The following is a 20,152-nucleotide window of genomic DNA, read 5'->3' as shown; positions in this document are numbered from 1 at the left end:
CTTCTTTTCCTTTACTTGAAATTGTTTAAACGAGCACACAGACCTTCTTTTGTGTTTTATCGCGAGAGACTTTATTATTATTATTTGCATTCTAATCAGTAGGCAAATATGTGACGCTGGCATGTGCGGGACGCTTATAAAGCGCTTAACTTATTTGTATGAAATAACTGAGTGCGTATGTATATGTATAAGAGATCTTACGAATGTAAGTTGACTGGAATCAGTGTTTCGAGTCGGATTTATAAAATATCATTTATTCTGAAAGGAAAAAAAAAACCGGAGATGGAAGGCGAGTCTTTAGTACTTAAGTAGCGGATAGAATCGGCTAATCTCTGCTGTGACGGAGTGAGAGACAGATAAGAGAGAGACAGACAGAGAGACGAATATGACAGCGAGAGCAGAGAGAAAATCGTATTAGCTGGGAGCGCAAAATGAAGATGGAAACGGCGCTGTAATTGAGATTTTGCAACAATTGAATAGTGGGACTGCGTGGTGAACTCTTCTAAGGGAGATCGTCCGGTCAACAGCATAGGAATACGAAAGGAACAGCAACGGAGTGTGGACGCTGCTGGAAACTCGATTTCTTCAACAAATTGATTTTTTGCCGATTGGATGGCAAGAGGGCAGCAAGGAATGGCAACGGGTACCGAGTTGCTCGTACCTTTGCATGTCGCTCTCTCGCCAACCAATGGTGAAAAGAAAACTTCTTGTCGGCAATAAGTATTAATGTGTGAACAGCGGTTTGGGAGCAAAGAAGATGAAAATGGAGCTGCAGTTTTGATTGAGCTAATAACAGGAATGTGCGACGAACACAGCATAGCTGATGAACAAACGGAGTTGGGCGGTGGTATGGTGCGGAGAATCCATGAGAGCTGATGAGCAGCAATAGTTAAGCAACAACTAGATAGCTGCAAAAAGTGGCAGATACAGAACTTCTACTCATGAGCAACAACAGTTAAGCGACTGTTATGCGTTGACAGCTCAATAGCGTAATCAAGGCAAATCTATACTAGGTGGTGGCAAAGCGAATTCAACCAATTCGCCGCGCGGAAGAATGTCAAGTCAAAAGAAAATTTTCATTGATTTCGATTAACTGACATGTTGCAGTACAAGGCGCTGTATGGAAAATTATCAAGAAGAAGCAATCAGTTGATGGGATAGCAGCACCTGTAATGAATTCGCCTTGTAGCATAATAGACATCGCGGGACGAACTAGTGACAACAGTTGCAGCAGCGCCGAGAATTGCAAGGCTGCATTTAGAAAACCGATATTAGTACTGTCTGGCACTTTGGTTGCTCACGGTCCGCAGAAAGTCTCCTAAGAAGAAGACCATACTAATTTTAAGGCGAGAAGTGCTACACCCTGTTATGTCTTCGTAAAACACAGCTCCTTAACCATTCAAAGCCACAGCTAAGTCAGAAAGCTGAAGCCCTGTAGTACTTTGGTCGGAGTCGTCTGACACTGCTCTAGGCCCGCAGTTAGCTTATCTGTCGTCTTTTTCAAGTGGCTCACTGACTTTATATTCTTTTGTGCCCCTATAGTTTAGTATACTAACTAAGCGCCACTTTATAAAAGTTCGGAAGAGGGACTCTGTTGCGTACTCGACCGTTTAGTCGTAAGCACAAACTCTCTGCTTCGCCTGTGAGGAATTAATTTCTCAACCAACTAGGCTGGACTACTTAACCGCTACAAAGGACGTGAGTTTATTCCTCGAAGAGCTGGACCAGCCGTTGAGCTACTACAGACAAAATTTCTTCCGGGTAAATCCACAAACCCAACCACACTTTTTGTTCCGTAGAAACCGAGTGCGAAGTGGAGCATACTTTTAAGCGTGACTTACCAAAAATTTGCGAGAGGGATGTCCCTTTGTTCTCTTGGCCATTGACTATGTAAAAGCCACATTTTGCTTAGCATGACGTGAACACATTTCACGACAAGCTAGACAAGACCAAAAACCTTCAGAAAGCAAAACGTATTCTTCTCGAAGTTTCCTGTAGGTCGTGTTCGTTAGTCGAAGACTACTTTAAAGTTATGCTGTAATGAGGTTCTATGTGCTTCCTCTCATAGAGAGAGCGCATCATTATCAGGAAATATCAGTTTCGGCAGGGACCATTTGCGCTTTAATACCAGCCCTAGTAAGTGCGCAGTACGCACGCCATCGCGCAAATAACTACTTCGCGGTTATTGATTTTGATACCCAGGCGACAAAACTGCGCAGTTTTTGCACACGCGCTTTTATCTTATATTTGTTGTTCATATCTCTTTGTGTTTGTTAATTTTTTTTTCTTATCTGTCTCTAAACTTTACTTTTAGTACAGTGCCAAGTTAAGGGTCTTATCATAACCACTAATATACTCCCAAAGTTAAACAAAATCTTACTTTTATATAAAATCATTAGGGTTGTTCAAACTGAGGTAGGTATCTGATGTGTGATTATGATTAGCTATGAGCTTTACGCAGATGTGGACCATTAAAAAAACGCGAGTACTCTATAAATAATGTAAGGAATACTCCTTTGCTTCAAATCTAAACTGTATTCATACAAAAAATGTGCTCCAATTAACATTGCGATGTCCTAGGAGAGGAGTAGGTGATCCCACTCTCGCTTTGTTTGTGAGTATTCCATAGAGTACATACGTGAGAGTACATTCCAAAGTACTTTCACTGTAGTACTCCATGGAGCACCCACAGAGGATCATATGCCAAAGTACTAAAGAGGAATTGTGTTGTCGGAAAGATTATCGGAGTGAATTTAATTTAAAATGAAAGTAAATGAAGAGGGGCAATACAACTTTTATATTTTATACTACGAATATTCTTATGTTATTTAGCATTTGCGTGAATAAAGAAACTAATATTTCTCTATACTGTAGTATGTATACATAAAACCAGTGCGCTGTTGCATTTTATCAGAGTTGCCAAAGTAAAATTTTATTATCAGTTATTTGTATACAATATTTTACTTCTTGCAACTCTGTTCGATCGTCATCGTGTTGTGATCACGGTCGTTAAAAACGAGCAATGATCGGCTGATGGTGGTCCGCAAACGCATTGCAAAGGAATATTGTTAGAGTACTCCAACATGAAGAAAATGGAACACGTAATCCAACAATTTTTGCAGGGAATGCAGCGAACAAAAGCCCAAAGACTACGCTGGCTGCACTTAAGGAAAGTATTTCAATCGAAGTCGCAGTTTAGAATCAATGGCAGGGGCACTTCCACTGAGTTGGGAGCGGAAGGCTTGAACTCCCTTGATGCTCCATTCAAATTGGCGTCAGCTATCGCGAAACAGGGACAGCTAGTGTGACTTGTTACGAAGCGGAAAAAATAAGTACAAATAAATGATGATTTGATGTGTGAACATCTTAAGGTTTGATATGAGCGTATGTAGGAAAAAAGCGAAATCTTAGGGAGTGTACATATACCAACTTAGGGTCGGTATCGTCTTACATACTGTACGTACCATGAATAATTCTGTAAATCACAATATATCTGACATGTTTAGTCGGAAAAAAGGTAAGAAATTTAAATTATAGAAAGCGGTGAATTAATTGTAAAAAAAGAGAAGAGCGCGAATAGCAAAATGAGATGGATATAGAAGGTGTGGACGAGAACACGGGAAGTGACCCCCACAAAATGCCTTGAAATACGTTGCCTTCACCCTGGTGCACATTTGAATCGAACGTTAAAAAATGTATCGACATTCAGTCACTGCTGGTCTATAAACTATTGTCAAAGCTTAGATCTGGCGATACACCTCTATTTTTTTTTCTTAATCTTATCTTATAACTTTAAACGAGCAATTCTTGTTTGTTTGTATAGCCGAACGATCTCGGGAACGGCTCAACCGATTTAAATGAAATTTGGCACAGAGATAATGTATTACCTTCTAAGACTCTCTACCTAGGTGTTGCCACTCAGAATGTTTCACAAGGTTTCCACCTATTCGAAATTAAAAAAAATGCATGAGATATGCCGATATGGGTATCAAACGAAAGGTATTTCACTCCGCATTGCAATAGGGACATTTTTGAGTAGGGTTGTCATTTAGGGTTGCCACCTATTCGAAATAAAAAAAATTGCATGAGATATGCCGATATGGGTATCAAACGAAAGGTATTTCTCTACGCATTACAAGAGGGACATTTTTGAGAAGGGTTGCCATTTAGGGTTGCCACCTATTCGAAATTAAAAAAAAATTGCATGAGATATGCCGATATGGGTATCAAACGAAAGGTATTTCACTCCGCATTACAATAGGGACATTTTTGAGTAGGGTTTCCATTTAAGGTTGCCACCTATTCGAAATTAAAAAAAAAAACGTTGCCAGCACAACGAAACGTTGCTCGGTCGCCCAGGTACTTATACATATATTGTAAAGGCAAAATCCATACCAACTTCGTAAAAGTTGTGTAACTCGGAAAAATTAAGCTGCCAAAAAGGAAGGGCCTTTATTATACGAATAAAAGGTGATGCTTCGGGCAATAAGGTTTTCTTATAGGAACTCGACGGCCCCATTCCGCTCGAAGGACCAGGTCGAATAGGATTTATATTCCATGCGCCAGTTAGCTCAACGAAGAGTCGACTGGCGCGACTTGTTGGAAGCCAAAACCGTTTAACGGCTAAGCGCAAGCAAAGCAAATTTTTGAAGAAACACAGTTAAAACATAGTTGTAAAAACCTAGTATTACCTCGCTTCCCATTGACTAAACGAATACCTATTTACTGCGGCGATAAATAGTTATTTAAAATTTAAGTTTATTTAAAAATGAAGTTTCACAAAATTTCACATTTGTTAATTTGCATGTATGCAGGGCTGCTAAAAAATATTCATATTGAAGTGCAAATCACAAAACTTAAAAAAAAAAATATTTCAAAATGTTTAAAGAATTTTGATGGTCCCCTTAATGAATAAATTTTGAATTCAATATTTTCGCAGTGCTACAATATTTTTGAAAAAATGTTTGGTGTCAATTTGTTAGTGTAAATTTGAATATCATACCGAAGTGTCTTGGCTTCATATGGAAGTGTTTTTTTGCACTTTCATGTGAATCCAATTTATATGTGAGGGCATATCTCCCATAGGAAATTTTTATTATATTCAAAGTGTGAATTATGTGTCTATTCTTCAGGGCATAACAAAAACAAAATTGCTGTAAGTGTTACGGGTTGAGCAGCCCATTATATATGTATGTCGTTTGATAAAAAAAACTACTCTCAGCACAAAAAACTAAAAAAACATTAAAGAACAAAAAATAAAATATCGCGCTTATTTGTATGCTGAGCACACATCCTCTGTGAGGTAAAATCAACCAAATTGAAATTATTTAACTAATCACAAAAAGAAGCTGACGAAGATTGCAAATAGCTGTCAAACACACACAAACGTAATAATACACAGCCATACATACATGCCGGCCATTACCCTGTAGGAAATGCAATAAAATCTGCATGGGAAAAAAAATAATAGAAGGTTTTCAAGGTGCCACCCCACCTATCCTAAACACGAAATTCCTAGAAAAAAATGGGAATATCTCTGCTCTTGTATAGTAACATAATAATGTCTACTTTTTTCCTTGGAACTATGTCGTGGCATTTGAAATACCTCCCTTGTAATTTTTTTTTTAATTTTTGTTAGGGCTCGATTTAATGGCTTGCGCTGCAACGAAAAAGCAAGTTTCAAAGTGCTCTCCTAAAATATTTAAAACTAGACTTTGATTGTTTTTACTTTGTTCCTTAGATAATTGCAGCTGAGTTCTTTCGTTGGCCATAGACTTGGGTTTTAATGAAAAAATGGGAAGTTAAGAATCTACACGATACACCAGACGAACTTTTAGGTAAACATTATCTAACATGGTATTTAATAGTTCGATTGCGCCCCTGAGGATACCAAGGAAATTTAGCGAAACGTTGGTATAACCTAGAAGATTAGAAAAGTGTTTAAGTGACTTAAACTATGAACATTTTTCGTTCGTTTGTTTCATTAGCCATTGAGTGTGTTTGTAATGCTCAACTGGTTAGTGAAATATTCTATAGACATAGTTTAAATTTTGTATCCCAAAGCGGGGGTTTTTCAAAGCAAAACAAGGTGGCTCAACACGCAGCCCCCAGTGCTCGCCCCCATTGAATACATACAAAGTGTAACAGGCGCATACCGACCTCTCTCTAAATAAAGTAATATACAGCCCACTTAAATAACAATTAATATAATAACAAAAACTATTCGCCCGTCGAATCAACAAAGCTTAGACAAATAGCTTAAAGCAACTTAATCTCTACTTATGACGAGACTGATCGGAAGAAAATTATTCAGTTAGTATATTGTTTTTCTGATGGAACTCGAAATTCAAATATAACGGCTTAGTATAGTATTAAATAAAATTTAACTGCATAACTGCTTTTAAAGTTAGTGATATTAGTGTTAGAATTTCCTACAGGGTTCCATACAATATATAAATTTTATTATAATTATACACAACTACAAACAGCTACACATGTTTTCAATTATGTATATTTATAAACAAATCTATTACAATAACTTAACATTAAACAAAAAAATAAAAACAACAAACAAACGTACATTTTTATTTTTACCACAACGTATAAAAATGAATTCCTCGTTGCTGCGCTTTTGCGGATTGTTTTGTGAGAATTGACGTAGCACCGGCATTTTTTAATGTCATACCAAATATATACATATACTATATAGTACATTAATATGTACTATATGTATGCTTTTAGTATTTAAATTTTTTGCAAAATGGTTCCTATTTGTGTGTAGTACTTTTGTTTTGATACAAAATGTAAGAATATTGAGCGTTAAATAAATTTGTTTTTTTTTTTATTTCGTTTCAACAGGTCGAAGACATACGTTCGACGTGTCGGGAGTGGTGGAGGTGAAGCGTTGAAGGTGACAATTGTTTAATAATCGAAATGCATACGTGCAGGCATTTATTTTGAAATATTTTACAAATATTTTGTCAAATACTGTAAGAGGAGTAAAATGTAGAACATTTTTTTAGTATCTTGTTTATTTAATTTTTATTTTTATATACATACATAGAATTATATTATAGCTTTGATACAGTCATAGCTGCTGTCATAAAATGACCAATTTAAATATAAATAATAAATGCATAGTGGCCGGAAAAATATTTGAAAAAACAAAAAACCAAATTGCGAAACGTTACTCAGTTTTGTGCGTTCAGTATACGCCCAGGCGGCTAAGTGTGGCAGGCATTTTGCCAAAACAAACAAATGCACAATGTATAGGGGAAGTGAGGGGACTATTAGCCATCATCCATCCATACATATAAGATAAAATATAGAAGCGCAGAGTGATTTAATGGAAGAAATATTTAATTAAAATAAAATGAGTCAAATGTAATTAATTAAAATTTCAACGAATAATAAGAGTAAAATTCTAAGGCAAAAACGTTATAAACTAAGTCAAAATAAATTTTAATATTTTTGAAAAAAAAAAAAAACGAAATTATAAAATATTAAGGGAAAGAATCTGGAAATTCTTGTACGAGTTTTTGGAATAAGTAGTGAGCTTCAAATATTTAGTTAAATTAAATTTAAGTATTTAAAAAATAAAGTATTTCGAAAAAACACCGGAAATTTTTCGAATCAATTAGGGCTTTCAAAATTTCAAAATATTAAGTCAAAATAAATTTAAATACTATTGAAAAAAAAATTTAACTACATATTTCAAAACAAAGCAAAAAATGTGTAAAAGATTAAAATATGCAAAAGAAGGCAATTGGGAAAACCTTTACAACAACTAAGGCATGACGTAGCTTAATGCGTTTGTAACCATTTCAACTATCGTAGGAGTGCGGGTTCGACTCCCACTCCCGGGAGAAAAGGCTTTGAAGTGATTTACAAGGTATAATCGAAACAGCTGTCGCCTTGTCCGTCCTGATGTCACGTTGTTTAAATTTTTCCCAAATTATTAAATTAATTATAAAATTAAAAATTGCTTCAAAAAAATTTTTTAATACATTTAAAAAAAGCAATACGGGCAATCCCCGATTAAATCATACAAAGCAAAAAATGATTGACGAAAATTTTTGGGCCCAATTGGGATAATATGAAAAAATATATTTACACTGAACGAAATGGTGCTAGTAAAATCAACAAATCGGTTCTGTTGTTCTTGACTTAATGGAGATTCCGTGAAATTGATCGAATTATGGTTAATTCGACCGAGTTCTTTGTCAAACGAACAAATTAGTTAAGTCATTTCAACAGAAGAGAAATTGTCGCTCTTCAGTTAACAAAATTCTGTAAAATTGACAGATTCCTGGTCAATCTAACTGATTTTTCTGTTAACACAAATGATCTTAGAGGTCATTTCAACGGCGATCAACTGTCAATACATGAGCAATTTTCGAAGAGAAGTTTACGCTCACTGCGCTCTCTACTTTGTACTTATGACGATGTTGCCACTTGTTAAAAAAAAAAAAACACCAAAATAAGAAAACCATCAAATCGAAAAAACACACAAAATGGGAAAACAATAAAAAACTAGTTTTTCAGTTATCAATACAAAAAGAAAAATCCTTCTTTGAATTTACTGTGCAAAAAATTATGAAATACCGGGACACCTATTTATCGGGTACAATTTTGCAACTTCTCGTCCAAGCGAAATGCAAAATTGCGCCCTCTTGTTGCAAAAGTTTTGCTTGAACGAACAGGATTTTTCCAAAGTTAGTAACATTTTGTTCAAGTTTTTATGAATTTTCACTCACGCGAACGAATCTAATAAGATAATAAAAAAAAAACATCCTTTTTTAATGTTGATGTTTCCGACAAAATAAAAGTTTGAGTTGTTTTGGAATCGTTTCAACTTAAAGTGTTACGAAAATTAAACTTGCCGAATTACATGTAAAGTTACTCCAGTGGTGAATTACCTTCTAGCGATTTGATTCTTTACTTTTCTATAACTTACAAGTTCTCTATTTAAAATATTATGTCAAACATTTATACTACTAGTTTTGTTCGAAACAATCAAGTGTGGAAACTACATGGCAGAGAAGAAATTGAGAATGAGCTGAGCTGCAACTGAAAGAATTGAGAATCAGTTTTGTGACTACTATTTTAATTTCTATTTGCAAAGCGAAGTTCAAAACTAAAAATTAAATAAATTATAAAATATAAAATTTGGCGAAAGTGCGTTTAATAAAACAAAATAATAAAGTGTATAATGTTTAATGTGTTATATTGATATTTGATGTAAGCCCAATTGACGTTCGGTTAGTAAGTGCCACCGTGGTGTGATGGTAGCGTGCTCCGCCTGCCACACCGTATGCCCTGGGTGCCCACCCCGGACAAAGCAACATCAAAATTTTAGAAATAAGGTTTTTCAATTAGAAGAAAATTTTTCTAAGCAGGGTCGCCCCTCGGCAGTGTTTGGCAAGCGCTCCGAGTGTATTTCTGCCATGAAAAGCTCTCAGTGAAAACTCATCTGCCTTGCAGATGCCGTTCGGAGTCGGCATAAAACATGTAGGTCCCGTCCGGCCAATTTGTAGGGAAAAGCAAAGCACGACGTAAATTGGAAGAGAAGCTCGGCCTTAGATCTCTGCGGAGGTTATCGCGCCTTACATTTATTTATTTATTTATGTATATGGCAACATAGGTACTTTCGTACAAAGCTGTCGCAACAACTTGTTTTGTTCATTTGACTACTAAAACGGTCAATTACGAATCAACGATTTGTGCGCAGTGGATTCAACATCTAGGTGCGATGGATAAAAACTAACAGAAATTTCTGTTGAATTGACCCATATTTCGGTTGATTTTACCAGTCTTTTTCTTTCAGTGTAGGCCCGGTTTGCTAGTACTTGGTTAAGCTAAGCTTAAACTAAGTTTGCCTAAACTCTAGTCAAATTTAAACTCCAGTTAAACTACTGAGCAGTTTGGTCACTTTTTAAGGCCGCCTTTGGGATAGGCTTTTTTGTGCGGCAACATTGGCTTTTTATTATCTAGAAAATTTGAAGATACGTCAACAGCTGAAATTCGTTTCCCCAACAAACATGGAAAAAAATTTCTCCAGCGAAATATATACATATCTAGTTCCGGAGGTGATATCCAATATCATTATTTAATTATTCTTAAACCAGATAGTTCTCGAGTTGATATCCAACTTCATTATCCAATCACTATTCAACCTTTGATAAATTTTGTAAGAGTTAGAGTTCTCGAGTTGATCTCCAATGTTATTACCATTATCAAACTATTATCCAACCTTTGAGAGATTTTGAGAAATGTACAGTTCTCAAATGAATATTCAACCCGTTTCGTCAGTTGAGGTTACATTGGATTTCGAGTTGAGGTGGAGTTGAAAAAAAAAATCTCCAAGGTGGTAGCACCAAATCCAACAGCTGTTTATTGTGAGAAACAAACACCTGGTTGATAGCAGTAATGAAGCGTATTTAATCAAAAATAAATTATATATATTTTATTTTACTTTCGTGAAAAGACTGTAGTATGGAATCTTACATTCGAGTCCAGTTAGAGAACCACATGTTGGGAATTAAATTTTTTCAACTTAAGTAATATCATTGTTTGCTTTATAAAAAATTCCCTCTTTTGCTGAGTACGCTATGATTCTCGAGCTGAGCCACTGTTTCGAAAAAACTCTTAAGATTTTAGAAGTATGCCTAGTTATCAACATGAGCTCTAATGGTACTGAAGCCCAAATGCTTGTTGGGTATATTCGACACCATTTCGAACGAACACCAATAACTGATAGATTAAGTAACGTTTAACCCTGCCAGAACGACCGCTTAAGCTAAGCTTAAACTTCAGTTACAGTAGACTGAAAACCTGCAGAATAAGTTTAAACGTAGCTTAACTGACCAACTGAGTTGAACTTGTACTGAAAAACCGGGCCTTACAAAAAACCGGCATTTATTTAATGAAGTTTTGGGAGCAATAGGGACATTCAAAATATTCAGACAAATATTATTTTAATATTTTGAAAAAAATAAAAAATTATCTGAAAAAAATTTAACTTTTGTACTGGGGCCCTATCTTCACTTACGATAACGGATCGAAAACTATATTCACTCAAGCGATAAAAATGAGGTAATCAAACTATTAAAAAAATAATAATAATATAGCTATTATAGATCTAGTGGATACACGCTGTACATAGTTCACATATTTCACTAAACCGATACGAAACGAAACGATACGACTCCTGAATTTTCTGACTCGGGTTTTAAGTACTAAACAACTTCCGTCGCAATTGTTGAACCTTTTTGTAGGATATTTCCTGTTAAAATTGATTGAAAATCAAACTTTTGGTTATCAGAAAACTAACGAGTTTTGTAGTAATTTTTATTGGTTATAAAACCATATCTGCCTACACTTAGAAAGGTATGTTCTTGCATATATTAGGGATCAAAGAGTTGCCTCATGATGGAAACTTAAGGGACATCGTGGTTTATGTTGTTGTTGTTGTAGCAGTGCTTCTACCCATCCAATAGGTGTGACACTCAGAAATTGTCCGAGGAAACTTGCAGTTTCAACAGGGTTGGACGAAAGAGAAAAGATGGTTGATATAATGTGGGGATACGTTACAAGCGAGACACACATATGGTTTCTCGGGTTTGACTCTGAATAAGTAAGAGTTTAACCTATTACAGTATCCAGATCGAAGTTGAGCTAGACTGACGCGCCTCTCCATGTGGAGGTTGCTTTCCTCAACTGCGAGTGTATGGTATTTGGTTTGTATTTCTTTTCTTCATACTGCTGAATTCTTGAGTGCCGAATTTCTTTATGGTGCTCACGGAGATTATTCCTTAAGTTCCTGGGAGGCGGATCCTCTGCAAGCAGATGTCCGTTGGGATGCTAAGGCTTCTGGGCATTCAACGGAGACTGTTTGTTTTCATTTCTTTTTTTATGACGAGTATTTTCGCCTGTGTATATGATATTCCGGAGAAATTTAGGCTCGGCGACAATATCGGAGACCCGTACCATACATGCGGCTGGACACTTCCATTATAAGTGGCTATGAACGTTTCTTTGTCTTTGTCCCAAGTGCTGCCAGTGAGGTACTTAAGGATTTTGTTAAGGCTGTAAACTTCAGGTACAATTGCGGCTCCTTACTCGCCATAATGTAGGCCCTGGTCGAACGTCATGCCCAGTATTTTTGAGTGTTGGATAGTCGGTAGCGTAATGCCATCGACGTGGATATCTAATATTGCCAACATTTGCAGCTTCCACGTTGTAAATAAAGTCGCAGAGGATTTGTTCGGTAAAAGTGCCAAATTTCGCGAGGTGAAAACTCTGGAAATGCTTGGGAGATAGTCGTTGCAGCCTTTGTTTAACTTTTTTAAGTTTTGATGTTACATTCCTGAGCTGCACCGATTGCTCACCACACAAGAAGAAGACTACACCCTTCCAAGTCTTGCAGTAACGTGCTTTAATTGACTGTTTCAAAATCTTTTGATAAGGCTAGCGCCACGAGGGCTGTTCTATGTTGGGGCTCTTGGTTTAGTCCGCAACTTATTTGTGTGTTGATGGCGTTTAACGCAATGGTGAATCTATGCAACTATCGAAAGACATAGTGATGATTGGCAAGTCGTAGGTTTGCGGTAAAATAAGGGAAGCAAGGTGGCTTCAAGTGTCTTGGCTACATTGGGTTAGGACGTTATAAATCTCCCATGTTAGCTCGTTTACCAGGCTTTAGTAGCAGCAACACCCTCCACCGAAAATGGACATAGACAGCGCCAGGTATTTTAATTTCTCCTGTCCAAGGTTTTAAGCATCGGCATAGCAATCCCGTTTGAGCCTACTGCTTTAGATGGCTTTTTCATCTCCTTTGGCGGCGATGATAATAGGAGGCGCCATGTGTTTATGCTTATGTCCGCGTTTGTTGGCCTGCCATCTGGATTTGTCGACCGAGGAATGCATTACGTATTGTCGGCAGAAAGCGCTCCCGCATTTCTTCGTGTTCGCATTAAAAGTCTAAGATTACACAACGGTTTAAATATCATTGTTGTTCCAGTTGTAAATGAGAAAGAATTTTCATTTGATGCCTGCTCATTTACAAGTAACTATTCTCATTTCCATAAGACGCTTTCTTATTTGACTAAACCCATTTTCATATGACGCTTTCGCATTTACAATTATCTATTCGCATTTACAACTGACAATGCTCAATTACAATTGACCTTTCGAGTTCTCAATTGGCGATTTCTAATTTACGATTTCGCATTTACAATTGACTATTGTCTTTTAAAACGGACTATTCTCAATTACAATTGACGCTTTCGAAATTTCATTTGACTCTTTCTTATTTACAATTGACTATTCTCATATCGTAGTGACGCTTTCGCATTTACACTTCACTATCCTCATTTCCATATGACGCTTTCGCATTTACAATTGACAAATCTCATTTCCATATGACGCTTTCGCATTTACATCTGACGCTTTCTCATTTACAACGGGAAATGGTGTGGATCTAGACTAACTTTTTTGTTTTGAAAAAATATGTTAAAAGAAACTTTTTGCGTCGAAAAAAACTATTAAAAAATAGGCTGCCCCTATTCGAACTAAAATTTCCAAAATTTTTGTTGTTTTTTATTTTCTTTTTTTTGCTTCTTTTCGTGATTTTATTTCAGTATAGAGGATTATGTAAAACAAAAATGTTCCGAAGGAAAAGCCACTTTATAAAATATAATATTTTATGTAAATATAATATTTGTTTCTTGCTGAACTAAAGGAACAGTTTTTCTAAAAAATCACGCAACAAGTGCTTTTCACAAAAAACATATACGCAAAATATTATAAAACCCACTTAAAAACAACAACTAATTAATGAGTAACAACAATAGAAAACACTTAATGCAAGATATAATCAAACAACAATAAAAAACACAACAAAGCGACATAAGCACAACACTTAAAAGATACCATCAAAATATTGTTAAGCAAACCGAAAAGGCGTTGAACTTTTCTAGAAAAAAAATAATTATATTTGCACTATTTTCAAAAGCTTTCTATAGAACGCAGTGAATCAAAAAATGTTTCGAAATACAAAAAACCACAATGTGTACAATAAGGTCTCGATCTATTAATTTTAAATTTTAATTTTTCTATGCAACGCCACGCGCTTAGCGGCACACGATTTAGGCTCCAATGTAACCACCCTACGTTCACGATCACTCTCGCTCGACAACTAAAATATTTAAAAGCAAGTGGAAATAGTGGAGCTAACAGAAAACCGCTGCCAAATTGTTAAGCGAAAGCAGAGCGAGTATCTCAAACGCATATATGTGAAAAGAAACACAAATAAAAAGCGAGTGCAAGCGTTCAAAAGGCTTTGCGGTAGCTGAAAAGTTATATCGGTAGCTGTTTATATATATATAAATAGCAACATATATACAGATAATATGTATACATATGTATCTATGCTAATGTGTTTATAGTTTCTTTCCCGAAATAGTAAATATATTTATCGCCTGAGAGCATAACTGAATCGAGCGGAACTGGGTGGCAAAGCGGTGAATTGCGTTGGCCACAAGCGTAAACCAACAAAAAAAGAAAAACACAAAAAAACAAAAACCAGCTTCTTCCCTGCAAAAAATAGTGCGGCAAATCCCTAAAGAGAGCGGTATACGATTGATCTCCTTTGTCTACATCGGGCATAATTGATCCCTTCTTGTCCCTTTTGGGTACAGTTGGAATTAGTCAGGTTGAAATCTATGCAGCCTATTTTAACGAAGTGAATTAAATAAAAAAAGATTATAGGTTATTGATTCGCATTATTTAAGAATAATGCGGAGCCCTATACCGAACCTAAATTATTTGGACCATATGTTTCATTATCGTTTCAAATGTACATAACCTCGTACCATACGAAAACGAACACTGATGAGAAAAGACACTAGTCTTCATACGTTCCCATATGGGTACAAAGGGGATTGGTCATATTGGTCCTGTTCGCGTATAAATAGGAACAATTAGTCTCCTCACAGGGCAGGCTCAAACAAAAGGGAACAGTTCAACGCATACAAAGAGATCAAAACTGGCATTAGTCGCATACTCCTTTGCAACTCTTCCCGGACTCTTCCTAGCCTAATCGCATTTTTTGCAGGGTTCTTAAACATATTATTGCGGTAATTTTGTTAATTGCTTTTTAAAAAGTGCAAAAAGAAAATCATAATAATAATAATTTTTACTATGTTTCACGCGCTACTTTTACACTTACTTCTTTTGCTTTTGTAAACAATTACTTAATTTCATATTTGAAATTTTTTTCTGTATTGTGGGAAATATTTGTTTTATTCAGATTTGTGTGAATGAGCTGGCAATTAACAATTTATGTGGCAAAAGAATATTTAATAAGTGATAAATACGTTAATATCGTAAGCTTGTCTTTGAGTTGACAGTGAGTTGCATATTTCATAAAGTTTTTTGTTACATTGTTGACAGCATTTTAATTAAGATGTTAGTGTGAAATGCCACAACTAATTTACCATCACCTCATGATCTTGATCTTTATATTAGAGTTAATAAGATGTTATTAGATTTAATTACTTTATTTGATTTATTTTTAAAATGCAAGTTTTAAATTGTGATTGTATTTAGTTTTAATTTTTTTATGTGCAGTAGTTATTATGAGAAACATTAAAACTATCCCTAATCCGATCCAAATATCCAAATTAGGTTCGTAGTTATAAGAAATTGTAATACAATTTTTTCTAGAGTCGTGGCACATGCAACTTTTCAATACCTTCAATGAATGAATGAATTAAGCTGCCCTAAAAACTTCATAGAGATCGGTTGAGTACTTTCGACAGCAATTGAAGCCATACACACATACATAATAATTCGATAAAGGGTCGATGGACATACCGGTGCATTCTCGTGTGAGACCCTGGCTGTCTCGAAAGCACGGTGGAGTGGATCTCTTCTGCCTTACCTAACACCTAATCGGACATGGATACATAAAGGGGTATCTCATCCAAACCCAAGGAAAAATAATATATGCGATAATTGTGGGTAAGATTACACTATCGCTGGAAAGGCTGTGACGCGGCAGCGCCGACCATCAACATCAAGAGTACAAGACGCCGACTGGAACACGGCCGTTTGAACCGCGGAATATGCAAAACAAATAAAATAGTAAATGCGGATGTACAGATTGGAGACACGGCCTCTCCAACCGTACTAACTGTGGAAGAAAAAATTAAATAGTAGCTGATGTACTGATTGCAGACAAGATCTATCCAACCATAACAATAACGACGTAATGTAGTAATTGTCTGAGCCGGAGTGGAGAAACGGCCTCATCAGCCAGGCAACTAACGGCATCTGATGGGTTACATACTCGCAAACTATTGAGGGAGAAAAAATATATAATAAAAAAATTAAAATTAAACAAGTAAGGAAGGCTAAGTTCGGGTGTAACCGAACATAACATACTCAGTTGAGAACTATGGAGACAAAATAAGGAAAATCAATCTGGGGTAACCCTGGAATGTGGTTGTATAACATGTGTATCAAATGAAAGGTATTAAAGAGTATTTTAAGAGAGAGTAGGCCATAGTTCTATGGATGAACGCCATTTAGGGATATCGCCATAAAGGTAGACCAGGGCTGACTCTAGAATTTGTTTGTACGATATGGGTATCAAATGAAAGGTGTTACTGAGCATTTAAGAGGGAGTGGGCCTTAGGTCTATCGGTGGACGCCTTTTCGAGATGTCCCCATTAAGGTGGACCAGGGGTGATTCTATAATGTGTTTGTACGATATGGGTATCAAATCAAAGCTGTTAATGAGTATTTTGAAAAGGAGTGATCCTTAGTTCCATAGGTGGACGCCGTTTCGAGATATCGCCATAAAGGTGGACCAGGGGTGTCTCTAGAATGTGTTTGTACGATATGGGAATCAAATGAAAGGTGTTACTGAGCATTTTAAGAGGGAGTGGGCATTAGGTCTATAGGTGGACGCCTTTTCGAGATATCGCCATTAGGGTGGGCCAGGGGTGACTCTAGAATGTTTGTACGGTATGGGTATCAAACGAAAGGTGTTACTGAGCATTTTAAGAGGGAGTGGGCATTAGGTCTATAGGTGGACGCCCTTTCGAGATATCGCCATTAGGGTGGGCCAGGGGTGACTCTAGAATGTTTGTACGATATGGGTATCAAACGAAAGGTGTTACTGAGCATTTTAAGAGGGAGTGGGCATTAGGTCTATAGGTGGACGCCTTTTCGAGATATCGCCATTAGGGTGGGCCAGGGGTGACTCTAGAATGTTTGTACGATATGGGTATCAAACGAAAGGTGTTACTGAGCATTTTAAGAGGGAGTGGGCATTAGGTCTATAGGTGGACGCCTTTTCGAGATATCGCCATTAGGGTGGGCCAGGGTGACTCTAGAATGTGTTTGTACGATATGGGTATCAAATGAAAGGTGGTAAAGAGTATTTTAAAAGGGAGTAATCCTTAGTTCTATAGGTGGACGCCTTTTCGAAATATCGCCATTAGGGTGGGCCAGGTGTGACTCTAGAATGTTTGTACGATATGGGTATCAAACGAAAGCTGTTACTGAGCATTTTAAGGGGGAGTGGGCATTAGGTCTATAGGTGGACGCCTTTTCGAGATATCGCCATTAGGGTGGGCCAGGGGTGACTCTAGAATGTTTGTACGATATGGGTATCAAACGAAAGGTGTTACTGAGCATTTTAAGAGGGAGTGGACACTAGGTCTATAGGTGGACGCCTTTTCGAGATATCGCCATTAGGGTGGGCCAGGGGTGACTCTAGAATGTTTGTACGATATGGGTATCAACTGAAAGGTTTTACTGAGCATTTTAAGAGGGAGTGGGCATTAGGTCTATAGGTGGACGCCTTTTCGAGATATCGCCATTAGGGTGGGCCAGGGTGACTCTAGAATGTGTTTGTACGATATGGGTATCAAATGAAAGGTGGTAAAGAGTATTTTAAAAGGAAGTAATCCTTAGTTCTATAGGTGGACGCCTTTTCGAAATATCGCCATTAGGGTGGGCCAGGGGTGACTCTAGAATGTTTGTACGATATGGGTATCAAACGAAAGGTGTTACTGAGCATTTTAAGAGGGAGTGGACACTAGGTCTATAGGTGGACGCCTTTTCGAGATATCGCCATTAGGGTGGGCCAGGGGTGACTCTAGAATGTTTGTACGATATGGGTATCAAATGAAAGGTGTTACTGAGCATTTTAAGAGGGAGTGGGCATTAGGTCTATAGGTGGACGCCTTTTCGAGATATCGCCATTAGGGTGGGCCAGGGGTGACTCTAGAATGTTTGTACGATATGGGTATCAAATGAAAGGTGTTACTGAGCATTTTAAGAGGGAGTGGGCATTAGGTCTATAGGTGGACGCCTTTTCGAGATATCGCCATTAGGGTGGGCCAGGGGTGACTCTAGAATGTTTGTACGATATGGGTATCAAACGAAAGGTGTTACTGAGTATTTTAAGAGGGAGTGGACACTAGGTCTATAGGTGGACGCCGTTTCGAGATATCGCCATAAAGGTGGACCAGGGGTGTCTCTAGAATGTGTTTGTACGATATGGGAATCAAATGAAAGGTGTTACTGAGCATTTTAAGAGGGAGTGGGCATTAGGTCTATAGGTGGACGCCTTTTCGAGATATCGTCATTAGGGTGGGCCAGGGGTGACTCTAGAATGTGTTTGTACGATATGTGCATCAAACGAAAGGTGTTACTGAGCATTTTAAGAGGGAGTGGGCATTAGGTCTATAGGTGGACGCCCTTTCGAGATATCGCCATTAGGGTGGGCCAGGGGTGACTCTAGAATGTTTGTACGATATGGGTATCAAATGAAAGGTGTTACTGAGCATTTTAAGAGGGAGTGGGCATTAGGTCTATAGGTGGACGCCTTTTCGAGATATCGCCATTAGGGTCGGCCAGGGGTGACTCTAGAATGTGTTTGTACGATATGTGCATCAAACGAAAGGTGTTACTGAGCATTTTAAGAGGGAGTGGGCATTAGGTCTATAGGTGGACGCCCTTTCGAGATATCGCCATTAGGGTGGGCCAGGGGTGACTCTAGAATGTTTGTACGATATGGGAATCAAATGAAAGGTGTTACTGAGCATTTTAAGAGGGAGTGGGCATTAGGTCTATAGGTGGACGCCTTTTCGAGATATCGTCATTAGGGTGGGCCAGGGGTGACTCTAGAATGTGTTTGTACGATATGTGCATCAAACGAAAGGTGTTACTGAGCATTTTAAGAGGGAGTGGGCATTAGGTCTATAGGTGGACGCCCTTTCGAGATATCGCCATTAGGGTGGGCCAGGGGTGACTCTAGAATGTTTGTACGATATGGGTATCAAACGAAAGGTGTTACTGAGCATTTTAAGAGGGAGTGGGCATTAGGTCTATAGGTGGACGCCTTTTCGAGATATCGTCATTAGGGTGGGCCAGGGGTGACTCTAGAATGTGTTTGTACGATATGTGCATCAAACGAAAGGTGTTACTGAGCATTTTAAGAGGGAGTGGGCATTAGGTCTATAGGTGGACGCCCTTTCGAGATATCGCCATTAGGGTGGGCCAGGGGTGACTCTAGAATGTTTGTACGATATGGGTATCAAACGAAAGATGTTACTGAGCATTTTAAGAGGGAGTGGGCATTAGGTCTATAGGTGGACGCCTTTTCGAGACATCGCCATTAGGGTGGGCCAGGGTGACTCTAGAATGTGTTTGTACGATATGGGTATCAAATGAAAGGTGGTAAAGAGTATTTTAAAAGGGAGTAATCCTTAGTTCTATAGGTGGACGCCTTTTCGAAATATCGCCATTAGGGTGGGCCAGGTGTGACTCTAGAATGTTTGTACGATATGGGTATCAAACGAAAGCTGTTACTGAGCATTTTAAGGGGGAGTGGGCATTAGGTCTATAGGTGGACGCCTTTTCGAGATATCGCCATTAGGGTGGGCCAGGGGTGACTCTAGAATGTTTGTACGATATGGGTATCAAACGAAAGGTGTTACTGAGCATTTTAAGAGGGAGTGGACACTAGGTCTATAGGTGGACGCCTTTTCGAGATATCGCCATTAGGGTGGGCCAGGGGTGACTCTAGAATGTTTGTACGATATGGGTATCAAACGAAAGGTGTTACTGAGCATTT

At 37.7% G+C, this 20,152-nt stretch overlaps 1 protein-coding gene across 17 annotated transcripts in view; it reads right to left on the bottom strand.

Moving 5' to 3' along the window:
* The window catches only part of LOC137251883 (uro-adherence factor A-like), a 323,071-nt gene that overhangs the window by 19,535 nt on the left and 283,384 nt on the right, over positions 1 to 20,152 (bottom strand). For 4 of the 17 annotated variants that reach the window (XM_067786834.1, XM_067786835.1, XM_067786818.1 and 1 more), the window contains exons 1-2: positions 13,933 to 14,183; positions 6,581 to 6,987 (exon numbers count right to left, since the gene is read on the bottom strand). The exons of 6 other annotated variants lie outside the window; for them this stretch is intronic. In XM_067786834.1, the coding sequence (XP_067642935.1) occupies positions 6,581 to 6,670 (90 nt within the window). In that variant the 5' untranslated portion in view covers positions 6,671 to 6,987; positions 13,933 to 14,183. Of the gene's footprint in view, positions 1 to 6,580; positions 6,988 to 13,932; positions 14,184 to 20,152 lie in introns of those variants that run through there. 7 more of the 17 variants (XM_067786822.1, XM_067786819.1, XM_067786820.1 and 4 more) reach the window with 7 other exon arrangements.

This window comes from Eurosta solidaginis, chromosome 5 (genome assembly GCF_040869045.1).
Source record: "Eurosta solidaginis isolate ZX-2024a chromosome 5, ASM4086904v1, whole genome shotgun sequence".
Taxonomy (NCBI): domain Eukaryota; kingdom Metazoa; phylum Arthropoda; class Insecta; order Diptera; family Tephritidae; genus Eurosta; species Eurosta solidaginis.
The sequence above is the reverse complement of the archived record's forward strand: the minus strand, read 5'-3'. Positions and strand labels throughout refer to the sequence as shown.